The sequence below is a fragment of the Eulemur rufifrons genome, chromosome 9, assembly GCF_041146395.1.
Source record: "Eulemur rufifrons isolate Redbay chromosome 9, OSU_ERuf_1, whole genome shotgun sequence".
Classification (NCBI taxonomy): Eukaryota; Metazoa; Chordata; class Mammalia; order Primates; family Lemuridae; genus Eulemur; species Eulemur rufifrons.
Genome location: NC_090991.1, coordinates 41140120 through 41156065, shown reverse-complemented (window position 1 = coordinate 41156065; position 15946 = coordinate 41140120). Strand labels below are relative to the sequence as shown.

At 42.6% G+C, this 15946-nt stretch overlaps 1 protein-coding gene across 1 annotated transcript in view; it reads left to right on the top strand.

Moving 5' to 3' along the window:
• Positions 1-253: 253 nt before the first annotated feature.
• LOC138392394 (leucine-rich repeat-containing protein 37B-like) overlaps positions 254-15946 on the top strand; it is a 47215-nt gene continuing 31522 nt past the window's right edge. The window contains exons 1-6 of the mRNA XM_069483155.1: positions 254-419; positions 804-1988; positions 3417-3598; positions 3704-4002; positions 7297-7368; positions 14028-14099. Of these exons, the coding sequence (XP_069339256.1) occupies positions 254-419; positions 804-1988; positions 3417-3598; positions 3704-4002; positions 7297-7368; positions 14028-14099 (1976 nt within the window). The remainder of the gene's footprint in view (positions 420-803; positions 1989-3416; positions 3599-3703; positions 4003-7296; positions 7369-14027; positions 14100-15946) is intronic.

Sequence of the window (15946 nt, the reverse complement as noted above, 5' to 3'; positions counted from 1 at the left end):
GCACATAATGTCCCTACTGCGCCTCTGGACCCTACGGGTCCTTCTCGCGTGGCAATCTTTGTGGCTGCTGGGCCAGGCAGCTCCGCTTCGGGGGTGGGCCCGGGACCCGGTCCCGCTGACCTCTGAACCCCGAGGACGGACCGAGCCCTGGTCTGCCCGCTCCTCTGATCCCCCACCCGAATCGCCCCCTGCGCTTATACCCTTGGCACACCCCGAGGGTTTTGCTTACCTGGGGTCCTCTGCTTCTCCCCAGATGTCGGCCCCGCCTCAGGAGTTGACTGAGACTTTGGCTCCCTTCCTGGACACGCGTTCAGCTCAAGAGCTGCCTCCAGGCCCTGATCGGTTTGCTGTTCCACATCGGGATCCCAATGACAAGCTGACTCGACAACAAAGGCTCCTGGAGGTGGTTCCAGTGCCAGGTTGGGATCAGACTCAAGTCGTAGCTGTGCCTCCTCTACTCAGAAGTAAGATTCAAGCTGTAGGTCTAGATCAGGCTTCAGATCACCAGGCATCTGAAATACTTGTTCCACCTCTACATAGTCAGAGTTCAAGACCAGCAAGGTTTATTATTTCACCAAAGAACCTAAAGAATGATCTAGCTCAGCATCGACGGCTTGCTAAGGTGGATCCTGGAACTTCAAATCAATTTGCATCAAAACCTCAGCATGAACAACAAACTCTACAGGATGATGCTTATCTAGATCCAAGTATGGGGATAGTTTATCCTACTGGTCTACCTCCGGAATTCCCAGAGAACGTAGTTGAGCCTCCAAGGTCCCCTGAACTTTCTCAATTCCACCTAGGGGATGAAACTGAAAATCCAGAGACCCCTGAGGAGATCCAATCTTCTTCACTCCAGCAAGAAGCCTCAGAACAATCCCCTGAGGAGGTAGAACCTTCTTCAACCCCGCAGGAGGTCCCAGCTCAGCAGCTACCTGGTAGTGAAGAGGTTGTAGCTCACCCATCAATTCGTCATGAAGTGAATGTTCGGACTGCAGCTCAGCACTCACTCTTCTCCAGAGGCACAGTTAAACCTGTGGATCTGGAGCTTACAGTAACTCCAGAGGCAGGTGACAACATTGAACCTACTCCAAGTCAGCAGCAGGCCCCAGCTCAGCCTCCAGAGCACCCAGAGGAGGTAGAACCTCCCTCAACCCAACAAGAAGGCCCAGTTCAAAGACCAGAGCTCTCCGAGGAGGTGGAACCTTCTGCTACCCAGGAGGAGACCCCAGCTGAGTCTCCAGGCTTTCCTGTGGAGGCTGAACCATTCCCCAGTGAGCAGGAGCAGCCAGCTCAGCCTTCTGAGTCTCCTGAGGAGAGTGAACCTTCTCCGACCCAGCAGGAGGCCATAGCTCAAGCTCCAGAGTCCCCTGTGGAGATTATAGCTCAAACTCCACCAAATTATGAGGCGACAGTTCAACCTCATAGTTATAATTTGCCCCATGTTACAGTTAAACCTCCGGATGTGGAGGTTACCATCACTTCAGAGCCTACCAAGGAGACTGAATCTTATCCGGCCCAGCAGGAGGCCCTAGTTGAGCCTCCAGAGCATCTTGAGGAGGTGGAACCTTCTGCCACCCAGGAGGAGACCCCAGCTGAGTCTCCAGGCTTTCCTGTGGAGGCTGAACCTTTCCCCAGTGAGCAGGAGCAGCCAGCTCAGCCTTCTGAGTCTCCTGGAGAGCACGAACCTTCTGAAACCCAGCAGGAGGCCACAACTGAAACTCCAGAGTTCCCCGTGGAGAGTCTAGCTCAAATTCCACTGAATCATGAGGTGACAGTTCAACCTCCAGGTGAGGATCAACCTCATCATTATAACTTGCCCCATGTTACAGTTAAACCTCCAGATGTGGAGGTTACCATAACCTCAGAGCCGACCAAGGAGACTGAATCTTCTGCAGCCCAGCAGGAGGCCTCAGTTCAGCCTCCAGGGCATCTTGAGGAGGTGGAACCTTCTGCCACCCAGGAGGAGACCCCAGCTGAGTCTCCAGGCTTTCCTGTGGAGGCTGAACCTTCCCCGAGTGAGCAGGAGCAGCCAGCTCAGCCTTCCGAGTCTCCTGAGGAGAGTGAACCTTCTCCGACCCAGCAGGAGGCCATAGCTCAAGCTCCAGAGTCCCCTGTGGAGAGTACAGCTCAAACTCCTGAATCTTCTGCAGTCAAGCAGAAGCAACCAGCTCAGTCTCCAGAGCATCATCAAGTAACAGTTTCACCTCCACATAACCATCAAACTCCACCAAACCATATCGTGACAGTTCAATCTCATCATTATAACTTGCCCCATATTACAGTTAAACCTCCAGATGTGGAGGTTACCATAACCTCAGAACCTACCAAGGAGACTGAATCTTCTGCAGCCCAGCAGGAGCAACAAGCTCAGTCTCCCGAGCATCATGAGGTAACAGTTTCTCAAGTTCAGCCTCCAATATTACACTATGTCAGTATAAAACCTGTGGATCATGTAGTTACCACAACTCCAGAGTCCACTAATGAAGTTGAAATTCCAACCCAACAGGAGGCCCCAGCTCAGTCTTCAGTGTCCCCTCAGCAGTTTCAGCAGCCAAACTTCCTTGAAAAGGATGAACATTCTTCAGTCCATCAAGGGGTCCCAACTCAGCCTGAAGAGCTTCCTGTGGAACCATCTCCAAGCCAGCAGGAAATCTCAGCATTACCTCAAGAGCCCCCTGTGGGTGTTGGACCGTCTCCAGGTCAGCAACAGCATGCAACTCAGCCCCCAGCATCCTATACAGTTTTCAGTCCAATTGATGATGTAGTGACATTTTCACCTCTAGATCTGCCTATGATTTTCAGAGGTCATTCAGTGTTGCCTAAAACCACAGTTAAACATGTGGATTTGGACATTACCATAACTACAGCAGAGCCCACTACGAATGCTGAGCCTTACCCAGTCCAGTGGGAGGGCACTGCTCAGTCTACAGTTTCCACTGAACAGGCTGAATTTTCTGCAATCCAGTCTGATCCCTTTGCCCCACTTCACGATCCCCCTGCAATGTTTGGATCTTCTGTAGCCCAGCCAGAAGCCACAGCTCAGGCTCCAGATCACCCTAAGGAGTTAATACGTTCTCCAGTCCAACAGGAGGCCCCAGCTGAGCCACCAGCATCCCCTATGGAGGTTGAACCATCTGAGACCCAGCAGGAAGCCTTGGGGCGTCCTCCAAAGTCCACTGAAGAGATCATATCTTCTCCACCTCAGCAGCAGTTTCCAGCTCAGCCTTCAGAGCCCCATAAAGAGGTTATAGCTCACCCTTCAGTGAATTATGAGATGACAGTTCCAACACCAGGTCAGAGTCAAGCTCAGCATCCAGTGTTGCCCAGTGTCACAGTTAGTTCTTTGGACCTCGGGCTTAACATAATTCCAGTGTTCACTGCAGAGGATGAACATTCTATAGCTCCTTCTTCAGAGCATCCTGAGGTGACAATTCCACATCCAGACCAGATTCAGACTCAGCAGCCAAACTTGAATGAAGTCACAGTTAAACCTTTGGACCAGGAATTTACTGTAACTTCAGAACACACTGCAGAGGTTAAACCTTCTCCAACCATGCAGGAGACCCCAACTCAGCCTCCAGAGCTGCCTAAGGAGGTTATAGCTCCTGCGTATTCTGAGATAACAGTTCCAACACCAAGTCAAGCTCAAGCTCAACATCCAGCGTCACCCAGTGTCCCAGTTCAACATTCGGACCTGGAGTTTACCGAGAGTTCAGTATCCACCACGCAGGCTGAACATCCTGTCGCTCTGGAGAAGCCTGTAGCCCCACCTCCAGACCAGGTTCAGACTCAGCCTCCAAACCTGCCTGAAGTTACGGTTCAACCTTCTGAGATGGATTTTACTGTAAATTACGTCTCAGAACGGAATGCCACCAACATATGTGAGCTCTGTACCTGCAAAGATGAGACAATGTCGTGTGTTGGTCTCAGCCCAAAGCAGAGGCTCCGCCAAGTGCCTGTGCAAGAGCCTAATGCCTATAATGGCACCTTCACCATCTTGTAAGCATCACCTTTCCTCCTTGGTTCTCTGCACCTGGCTCGTGTGGCAGCATTTTCCTTGAGACCTTCCTGGGCCTTCTTCATTGACTCACTTTCTCCCTTTACCCTTTACTTGTCAACTTTTCCTTATCCTCATTCTCCTTCTTACTATTGTGCCCCTTCTCCAAACTTTTCCTTGTGCTTACTCTTCCTTTTCCTTAACCATTTTTATTTAGCCCCATCATATCCTTGCTTAACCTCTGCCCCTGTGTTTGCTCCACTGTCTTGACAGTGGGGTGTCCCTCTCCCCATCTCATTAGTGATGATACAACAAAGTGGTTAAGAGGGGTTCTGGAGCCAGCCTGCCTGGGTTTGAACCCAGGCCTGTCATTTATTAGCTTTGTGACCTTGCGCAAGTTATTCTGCTCTGTGACTCAATTTCCTCATCTTTAACATGGGGATTATGGTAGTTACCATTTCATAGGATTGTTGTGAGATTTAGGTGTGTGAGTACATGTAATGCATATATCAGTGCCTGGCATACCTACGAATGTCAGCTGCTATTATTAGTATTCAGTTCCTTAGTTATGTCCAGAACTCATCCTTGTACCTGGCTTTCTATATGTAGCAGCCATTTTGTGCCCAACCCAGGGCAAAGTATGACATTGTCTCTAGAGCATGAAAATGATAGGTGGGAAGAAAGGGAATAGGCATAAAAAGGGAGGTGATTTATAATGAAGTACTACGAGAGATGCAGACCAGAGGCACCGTAATTCACCGGAATCTATAATCACTGAGGTGTGGAGGTCAGGGGAAAGCTCCCCGCATAAGCTGAAACTTTATCTGGGGCTTAAAGAGTGGCTATAATTTGTTAAATAGAAAGAAAAATAGGCAGTAAAGCCTAGGCAAAGACATGGCTGCAGGCATGATGGGGATTTAGTAGACAGTCTGGCTGCAAAGAATTGGGTTAGGAAGCAATGAAAGACGTGACTATGAGAAAGCTTGAATATCAGATGTGGGAGTTTGAAAGTTATGTGCTGAGGTGTGGAGAGCCATTGAAGGTTCTCAAGCAAGAGAGAGAAATGATTAAGACAGGAGGATTATTTTAGAATCCACACATAGAGTGCTCTAGAGGGGAAAGCTTAACTCGGGGGGACCAAATAGAAAGCTCTAGCAAAATCTAGGAGTAAAATGAGAAAGGGGCTAAATCCCAGTGGCTGTAACAGGAGTGGGAAGAAAGTCCTGGCAACACGACAAACAGAACAGACAGGATTTAGTGACTGACTAGGGAGTCGGGTGATGGTGTGTACAGGGAAGGGAGAAATCAAATGTGACTCCAAGCTTTCTGTCCTGGACGATGAAGAGAATGATGGTGGTGTGACAAGTGGAAGTGCAGCAGTCCGGGAAGAGAGTCAGTTTGAGGGAGGGAGTTTAGTTTGGATATTTTTAAATTTGTTAAAGGTGAGCATTAAGCAACCAGAAGCTTCTGGTTGAATGGAAATGTGCACTAGGCAGATGAGCAGACCGGTGTCTGTTTGGCTGCTTTCTGCCCCCCCGCCCCCCCCCCCCCCCCCCCACTGGCAAACTGGATGAGGAAACTGAACTGAACTGAAACTAGAAACTGAGTAAGTAAAATTGTTGCTGAGGACCGAGGACAGAGTTAAAGGTAGATTCAGAGTCACCCACAGAGTTGAAACTGAACATAAGGTACCTAACAGCTTTCTTTTCTTTCTTGCTTGCTTGCTTGCTTGCTTGCTTTCTGAGGAACTCAAATACTTTAATTTGCTACATTAAGAGAAAATTAAGTCATTCAACATATGCTCAAACTGGGGAAACAACGGCCAAATAGTGAATGCATAAAACTTAAACATATCAATATATATAAAGTATTTTCAAAAACTGGGAGAATGTAGAAATTAAGGAAGCAGTTAAAAAATACAATATTTTATATATGTAAAAATAAGAATTATATATTATAAACACATACACAAACATAAAAATTAAATGAAAGGATAAGATATTCAAACGGTGCCAAGATACCAACCTGCTGATTACAAAGGACGAACTGTCCCTTGCGATGTAGTGACGTGGTGGTCAGCACCTTAACCAGTGAACAGACCACCAATAGTGGAAAAACCTGAAATTCTGGTATCATATCATAAATAGACGATATCACTTATCTAGCATTCTTGACAAAAGTGTTTAATAAGAAGCTAATCATGAGGAAATAATGCGTGCTTTGATTTTTTAAAATTATTTTATTTATAAGTTTAAAATAATTATTATTATTTTTTTTTTGAGGCAGAGACTCACCCTGTCACCCCGAGTAGAGTTGCAGTGGCGTCTTCATAGCTCACTGCAACCTCGAACTCCTGGGCTCAAGTGATCCCCTTGCCTCAGCCTCCCGAGTAGCTAGGACTGCAGGTGTGCGCCACTATGCCTGGCTAATTTTTCCATTTTTAGTACAGACGGGATCTCATTTTTGCTCAAGCTGGTCTCGAACTCCTGAGCTCAAGCAATCCTCCCACCTTGGCCTCCCAGAGTGCTAGGATTACAGGCGTGAGCTACCGTGCCCCACCTTTCTTTTAAACATATGTCATTTATGGATATATTCCCACTTAAAAAAAGAAAAAGAAGCAGCATATATATGTAGGATAAAATGTGAAAGTCCACACTCCCATCCTGCCAGCGCCCCTGTCCCCTGCATCCTCCCACCCATAACTCTGTTAACCATTTTGGTGTGTGTCCTTCCTTCCAATCTCTCTCCTTTGCATTTTTATTTCCTAATGAGGTACTACTTCACTCTTTGCTCTGTGATTTGTGCTTTTCCCCTACGCAATATGTCTAAGAGATCTTTCCACGTCAGCACGTTAGTCCCTCTCATTTCTAATTGCCCTTTTCCTTCCAATACCTGGAGAGGTTTCAACAGAGGGTATTTAGCCAGAGCTTTGCTCTTACCTGACATAGGCTTCTTTTCTTTATTCTTATTTGCTGATAATGCTAAACTTTTGCCCATCTTTTTTCTGTTGAATTATTTATCATTTTCTTATTGGTTTGTAGAAGTAGTCAGTTTAGACACCTAAGTGATTTTGGAAAAAAATAGTTAAGCAGCTGAGGAGATGCGTCATCATCCGTGCCAGTGGTCCCACCTCCTTTCTAGATCAATTATGCAAACTGGGAAGCCGATAGCTCTGGAAATTAGAAAGCTGGGATTATTTTCTGTATTTGAATATCCCCTACAAGGTTGCCATGGTTCTTTTATTCTATTCATTCTTTTCCTACCTATTCAAAGTTATGAACTATGTTTCTTCACAGAAATTTCCAAGGAAATGCTATTTCTTACACTGATGAGAATGTATGGAAATCATACCGTTGGACTGAGAAACTGTGAGTATATCTCTCCAAATATGAGTACAAAAAATTAACTGCATTGTAAGATCCTTCTTGGTCCAGAATTTTGAGGTCAATACTTCTGAGGGAAGGTATTTCCCCCTCCCTATCTCAAATCAACCTCTGTTGATGGTAATTCTATGATTATTTTAAAATTAAATTTGGTGGGCTCTCTTTAAAATAAGAGGCAATTTAAATTTATTTTGTATTATACAAGTAATACACGATTATATATATTCTTAACGTATAAAAATGAAACAAGAGGTATAATGAAAACCCTCATTGTACCCTGATCCCTGGTCCCTGAGGTAACCACTACTCTGAGCTTGGCATATATCCTTCCAGACTTTTTCCCAGGTATTTCCCTACATGCATATTTACATATAGCAAAACAGACTTGTTGTGTGGTCTTTTTATCTTTTTTTTTTTTTTTTACATAAATGGTAACATCTTGCACCTTGATTCCTTCCCTTCACTGTATGTCTTAGATTTCTTTATTTCCTAGTGCTTAGAGGGTTGCCCCATTCATTTAAACTCCTGTATAATATTCCATAGTATGGATGTATCATGGTTTATTTAATAATTCCCCTATTGCTGGATGTTTATATTTTATGTCCAGTTTTCTTGTTACATGCATTGCTGCTATAAAATCCTTGTACATGCTTCTTTATAAACATGGGCAAGTATTTCTGTAGAATAGACATCTAGAAATGGAATTGTTGGTGTGAAGACTATGTAGGTATGAAATTTTAATTGTTCTCAAAACGTTGTGCAGCTTACACTACAGTCAACAGAATATGACAGCATTCATTTTTCCCTTTTGTCACTGAGTATTCTCCAACTCTGCTGATATGACGGGTGAACACAAGGGGTCCCATCTGAATTTGGATTTTTCTCATTACTTGTGAATTTAAATATCTTTATATGCTTATTGAACATGTGTGTTTCTTTGAGTTTTCTGTCCTTTGTCCATTTTTAATGTTGAATCATTTTATCATTTTCTTATTGATTTGTCCAAGGAATCAGTTTATGTACATAAATGATTTTGGAAAAAAAATACTTACATTCAAAGTAATTAACTGGCATTTCACAATAGTTTATGTGTCATATCACCATTGATTTCTGAATTTCTGTTTGTGAAAATAGAGATGTAATTTTACTTCACATTCAGGTTTGGCCCCCTGAATTCAATCTGTTCTTTTCATGGACCTCTGCCCTAAAGGGGAGATCCACAAATGGAAACTACATACATATGTTTGCATATATTCAGGAAAGTGCAGTTTTCTGGGAAAAGCATCCATAGCTTTTATGAGATTCTCAAAAGGTTTTATCTCATACAAGATTGCGTTACAAATGGAGGGGAGAAGAAAGACATTTCTCTTCCTGCCAAGCTGTACTTATCCTCACAAATAATAATAAATGGACGATTTGTTGTAAGTAAAAGTAGTAAATCTGAAAACTGATATCTGTCGCTTCATTCATTCATTCAACAAATATTTCTGGAGCATCTACTATGTGCCAGGGATACAGGCCCAGGAACAAAACAAACCAAATATCCCAGTTCTCAAGGGGCTTATAAATATACAAATAAATTTATAAATATAATAGATATAATTTCAAGTCCTGATAAGTGATTAAAAGAGAGAGAAAGGAGGGAAAGGAGAGTCAATCAATTTCAGAACGGCCTACTGTTTGCATTATGTGTATATTTAAACCCAAATAAACCTTGAGTTCTCTCAATTTCCTAAAAGTTACAAGACAGGGTGAAGGCTAATTATCTATTATATAGAATCAAGAATTAATATTGTGAAGTTCAGGAGTTAAACATGGATGCATTGGCCGGGCGAGGTGGCTCATGCCTGTAATCCTAGCACTCTGGGAGGCCGAGGCAGGAGGACTGCTTGAGCTCAGGAGTTTGAGACCAGCCTGAACAAGAGTGAGACCCTAGCTCTACTAAAAAGAGGAAAAAAATTAACCAGGACTGTTGGCGCATGCCTGTAGTCCCAGTTACTTTGGGAGAGTGAGGCAGGAGGATTGTCTGAGCCCAGGAGTTTGAAGTCGCTGTGAGCTAGGCTGATGCCATGGCACTCTAGCCTGGGCGACAGCATGAGACTCTGTCTCAAAAAAAAACAAAAATACAAAACATGGGTGTCTTAAATTTTAGTTTAGGCCTGGTTTTGATATTGTCATGGTTGAGAAAATTTTGGATCTGGAAATAACTGATTGATTCCATATAGTTTTAAAATTTTTGCTTCAATCAAAATAAACATTTGGAGTTCAATAAATTAATGTATTTTATTCCAGTTGCTTATTTCAAGCTCTTTTTTTGGCTAATCATTTGATGACTTACCCATTTCTCAGTGTAAACTTTCCTTCTAAGCTGAATTTATTGTTACTTTTTAAGTTTTTACTATCCTGTCCTGTCATTCAGACAACTTTGCAGAAAGAAACTCCATTAATTTAAGATATTTTTAAACTTAAAATTAATAAATATTTCATTTTTGTCTGGATTTCTTTCATTCACCATCATTTCCTATCTCTTTTTTGTATATTGTCCATAGTATATCCATACAGTTTTGTTATGTGATAGGGAGGTAGGGTTTTGTCTACACTTTCTAGTTATGAAGAGGGTTACTATAAACATTGTTGGACACATTGATGTGTTTTTCCTTTTTGGACATTTCCATGGAAGCATGAAAGTATTAGCTAACCAAGGTGAGAAGTCAAATCGCCTGGTTCCCCCTTCACACGTATTCTGACCATCACTGTTCCTTCCAACACGGTGGATTTCAGTTGAGGTCAGACAGAATCTGATGCATTCTCAGGGTTCCAAGAGTTCTTTTTGGGAATTAAAGTTTTTGTGTTTTTATTTTAATGATAATCTTTTTTTTTTCTTTATTGAGACAGGGTCGTACTCTGTCACCCAGGCTAGAGTGTAGTGGTCTCATCACAGCTCACTACAGACTCAAACTCCTGGGCTCAAGTGATCCTTCTGCCTCAGCCTCCCAAGTAGCTGGAACTATAGGCACATGCCACCACGCCTGCCTAATATTTCCATTTTTTTGTAGAGATGGGTCTTGCTCTTGCTCAGGCTGGTCTCGAACTCTTGGCCTCAAGCAATCCTCCCACCTCAGCCTCCCAAAGTGCTGGGATTACAGGCATGAGCCGCCAAGCCCGGCCTAATGATAATCTTTTTAATACGTATGTAACTATATTGTGTATGAGATGGACCACCTTGTATCTGAGAACTGCCCTTAATTTCAGTGGCATGCTTTCTAGGTAGTAGTATTTTATTGTCATGAGCTATGAGATGAAATTAATATAAATATGTGACCAACAGATGCAGCGAGGGGAAGCAGAATGTTTTAAATGTCAAAGAATACAGAACTTGATGGAAATAGTTTCATAAGGCAACATAGCATGCCCTCAGTTCCTCAAGGCTCCCAAAGGATGGACAGCTGTTGATACCATTTGCAAAGAAATGGATTCTCCCAGGCAAAAGGAGCTGGCCTTGGACATGTTAGAGGATTTCTTCCGTATTGGCTTGCTACCACTTCCTTTCCCCAGTGTTTTGGAGAAATAGCTATGTGCCTGCTTGTTCATCAGGTTCTAGAAACAGTGCAGTACCCCTCCCCCAGCACGTTCCTAGTCTTTACTATGAGAGTAGCTGAAGTGAAGGCTGTAACATTTCTTGGGCAGGCCCAGGTGTCAGGCTTGTCTGAGGATCATTCCTGTTCCACTGTCCTTTCTGCTATTCATATGCTGAGGTTTTTATTTTGTTTTGTTTTGTTTTTAAGAGACAGGGTGTCACTCTATCCATTAGGCTATGCAGTGGCATGATCATAGCTCACTGCAACCTCCAACTCCTGGGCTCAAGCTGTCCTCTTGGCTCAGCCTCTGAAGTGGCTGAAACTACAAGTGTGTGCCACCATGCCCAGCTAATTTTTAAAATTGTTTTGTAGAGACAGGGTCTCGAACTCCTGACCTCAAGCAGTCCTCCCACCTCGGCTTCCCAAAGTGCTGGGATTGCAGGCATGAACCACCATGCCCAGCCCATATACTGAGTTTTTTATTAATAACACCTTATATTTGTATAATCTTTAGTCGATTCCTTTTCGTGGATAAACTATCTGCTTACATCTGTCTGCGGATATTAATGCTGCTATTCTAAAGTCCTCTCGTGCTTTCTCTGTTAACTAATCCGTTGTTTGAGTTTGCTTTCTGTCCTTACTGGAGTTAGCTTTCTCTTGTTGTTTGGTCACTCCTGAATGTAATTCATCTTTGTAGTTGAAATTCTGCTGCTTCTGTTTTCCAGCTGCAGGGGAGAGGTGAAATGATATGCCGGGGCTTGTGTTACAGGTGGATTCCCCTGAGAATAAGGAAGGGGTGGGAGGCAGCTAGTACGGGAGTGTGTGCCCTTCCTCCAGGGTTCCAGGACCCTGCCCCCTTTTAAGGCCAGTTGCTCCTGCCTGGAGGAAGACACCTTTGCTGCCTGGTCCAAGGAGGAAGTACATGGGGTTGACGTGTGCCTCTGGCTGCTCCTCCTGTAGTATCCCAACCAACAATCCTGCAGATAGCTCCAGCGCATTTCTCATGGGGGAGCATTTGTAAGGCTGCTTGCAAGTTTTGAGCTAAGGTTGTGAATTTTTTAATTATATCTATTCTATCATTTTTAGGGATTTGGTGGAGGTTGGAGGGGCAGAGACGTGGCATGTTCTCAATCTACCAACTTGAAATAGCACAATCTCTTAGGAAAACAATTTTGTACTCCTATTACATGCTAGAGAAACTCAGGCAAAAGTGTTATGGGAATACATGTACAAGAATGTTCAAAGCAGCATTGTTTGTAATAACTAAAAACTAGAAAAATCTCAATATTCATCAATAGTAGATGAATAAACAAATTGAGGTATAGTGATACAATGAAATACCCTAAGGCAGCATTATTCAGTAGAAACATGGTGTCAGCCACATATGTAATCTTAAATTTTCTGGTAGTCACTTAAAAAATAAAAGTAAAAACAAACATTAATATATTTTATTTAACCCATATATCTAAAATATTATCATTGTGACATGTAATCATTATGTACATTATTAACAAAATGTTCTATTCTTTTTTTATACCAAGTCCTCAAAATATCCAAAGTATTATCATTTCCATATATAATTAGCCTAAAATTATTATTTAAAGAGTTCACATTATTTTTTCCATACTCTTTTGAAGTCTAAATTTGGTTGGTGAATTTTCATCAAAAATACTTAATCTATATTTAGATTTCATAAAATATGCAGTTTAAAAAGCAGCATCCTGGCCAGGCGTGGTGGCTCATGCCTGTAATCCTAGCACTCTGGGAGGCCGAGGCGGGAGGATCGCTCCAGGTCAGGAGTTCGAGACCAGCCTGAGCAAGAGCAAGATCTCGTCTCTACTAAAAATAGAAAGAAATTATCTGGACAACTAAAAATATATAGAAAAAATTAGCCAGGCATGGTAGCGCGTTCCTGTAGTCCCAGCTACTCAGGAGGCTGAGGCAGAAGGATTGCTTGAGCCCAGGAGTTTGAGGTTGTTGTGAGCTAGGATAATGCCACGGCACTCTAGCCCGGGCAACAGAGTGAGACTCTGTCTCAAAAAAAAAAGAGTAGCATCCTATACCCACATTGGTGAAAAACGCACTTAAACGTTTTCTAATAACTGCATTGAGTATCAGCTTTTAAATTTAAAAATAATTAAAATTACTGACATTAAAGATTCAGTTGCCCAGTCACACTGAGCCACACACAAGTCCTCAGGAACCACATGTAGCTAGTGGTGACCTATGGGACACGCCGTACAGGCACCGAAAGGAGCCAACCTCAGCTACGTGCAACAGCATCGTAAATTTACAAACAGAATGTTGAGTGAAAGAGGCAAGATAGAAAGTCACATGTGCAATGAGATTCCGTTTACATAAAATTCAAGAAAAGGCGAACTAAAGTATGTTGCTTATGGCTGACATATAATAGGTAACACTAGGTTTTAAACGCAAGGAAATTACGATAAAAGTCAGGAGAGTGGTTACCTGTAGGGGTTAGAGAGAGGGTTGTGATCGGAAAGGGCCCCCGGGGCTTCTGGATGCTCGCAGTGCTCTTTCCTGACACGATGATATTGCATGGGCATCTGCTTCATGATTGTTAAACTGAACATTTATGTTATGTGCATGTTGTGCGCATTGTAGTTCTCAAAAAGAGTTTTTTAATGGGGGAAAAACCTAATGGCTTCTTTGTGGCCCTGACATAGGTCCATGTGGGGCTTTCATAATAATATTAAGGGAAAGAGATGAGGAAATGGCAGTTCTGCTGATCTTGGTGTGCTACCAGAGTTGGGTTCTAACAGGGACTTTGTGATCTAGAGAAGAGTAGGCATTAAATACAAATTTGGTGGGAAGAGCGGGTAGGGGTGTGTGTGTGTGTGGTGGAGAGAGATGGACACAAAAAGGAGAACGTGAGATAAGGTTTGAAAACAGAGCAGACATTGCCATCTTGAAATTAACTCAGAATTAGGACATTCGGGCAGCACCGTGACCCAGGTTTCCTCCATAGATAGGAGTTAGTCCTGCGTAGCAAATAGTTGTTGCTAGTTTGCATTTTGATCCAGAAATAACCTTTGCATTTTCCAGAATTCTCAGTGAAAACCATTTCAGGGAATTACGAAAAAATTCATTTGAAGGCCTGCTGTCCCTCCGGTATTTGTAAGTTACTTAGTTAATCATATTTATTTCTGAGCCTTTAGTGATATTATCTACAAAATAAATAAGAGATTCAAATTAGACAATCTCTAAAATTTCTTCCAGCAATAAAATTCTGCAGTTCTCTAAATCTGTGTAGGGTTTTAGCCCGTGTCTAGCATCAGATACTTCCTCTGCATTTTCAGTTTTTTAAATCATATAGACAAGGTACAGATAGAAAGGAACTTCACTTATAGGGAAAAAGTGGTAATAAGATCTGAGCAATTATTGACACCCATGTAAACCTTGTTTTATAAGTGTTCATGTACCATCTGCTTATATTTATATTTAGTCTACAACCCATAGATCAAATCTAGTCCACAGTCTGTTTTTATATACAGCCCATAAGTAAAGAATGGTTTACATTTTTAAAGGGCTGTAAAAGGAAAAGAAAAGAAAAGAATAGAAACAAGAATATACAACAGAGTCCATATGTGGCCCATAAAGCCTAAAATAGTCACTCTCTAGCCTTCAGAAAAAGATTTGAAAAAGTTGGTTTAGTAGAATGAGAGGAATTAAAGTTAAAGGGAAGTGGGTACAAAGAGCTTCACGTGACACTAAAAATAGTCTTTTGAATTATCAAACCTTCTAGGCCATAAGGGGATGACCACTTTTCTATTGGTCTTCTTGGGCATCTCTGCCACATTTGAAAAAAAGCAAATGAGTTAATTGCTCAATGGAGGAGGCCCTTTATTACTTCCACTATGAAATACTCTGTAAGCTAATTATTTCATGTTAGCATACATATTCTCATTCATTTAAAAGATGCCAATCAATAAAAAAAAAAGCTAAGAAAGAATATGCCAAGCACTATGCCTAATATTGGAGGCAGACAGATGAGTAAGGCAGGGTTCCTACCCTTCTGAGAACTTAACATCTCGCAGGGGAAACAAACAAATAAGCTCAAACCACGCATTCAAGGAGTTTACACTCAGAAGAAATGGGATGCAAAAATAACTGTATCACAAAGAAGAAACAGATATGGGCACTAAGAGAGACAAATTGCTTCTGGAGCACAGAAAAGGGAGAAAGGACTTCAGTGTGGATCGGAGAAGATGTTACCAGAGCAATGCTGTTAGAACAGGACCTCAAAGGGCCATTGGGTATCCTTAGACAGACATCTTTGGGAAAATAGTCTAAACTTGGAAAATGGGAGAAAGGCAAAACGCAGGAAAGTATTTGAGGAATGCCGTGACTACCTGTAGATTACAAGGAGGGACAGTAGGAGACTGGAGCCAGATTTTCTAGGGCTTTGAATGCCAAGCAAAGGAGCCATGATGGGGAACCATGCTGTACCAGCAGTGCTGAAGACCACCTTGAGCCTGCCTGACAAGCACTTGGAGGGCTTGCTAGGCCTTGGTTCTGGATGCCACCCCCACAGTTTCGGATTCAGTCAGTTTAGAGTAGGGCCGAGAATTTGCAGCTTCCATAAATTCCCAGGGACTGGTCTTTGAGAACACTTCTGGAGAGTTCATCTGGTGACTGTGTGCAGGATAGTTTAGAAAGGAAGAGACTACAGATGGAGACACCAGTCAGACAGAGTTATACCAGCCAGGTGAAGAGTGAGGGACAAGCTGGCATCAACAGAAATAGTCAACTGTAGTCAAGAATGGGTGTTTTCAAATAAAAATCCAGTTCCATGTTGTTTTCTGTTGTCCCATCACTATACGACAAACAAGTTGCTTTTGTGGAATATTAATATAAAACCAAAATGAATTTCTATTAATATGGTAAAATTCTGAATTAGTTCAAAGTTATATATTAATTAGAGGAGTAATTTCCTCTCAAATGATGTCAAAGGATATCTTTTA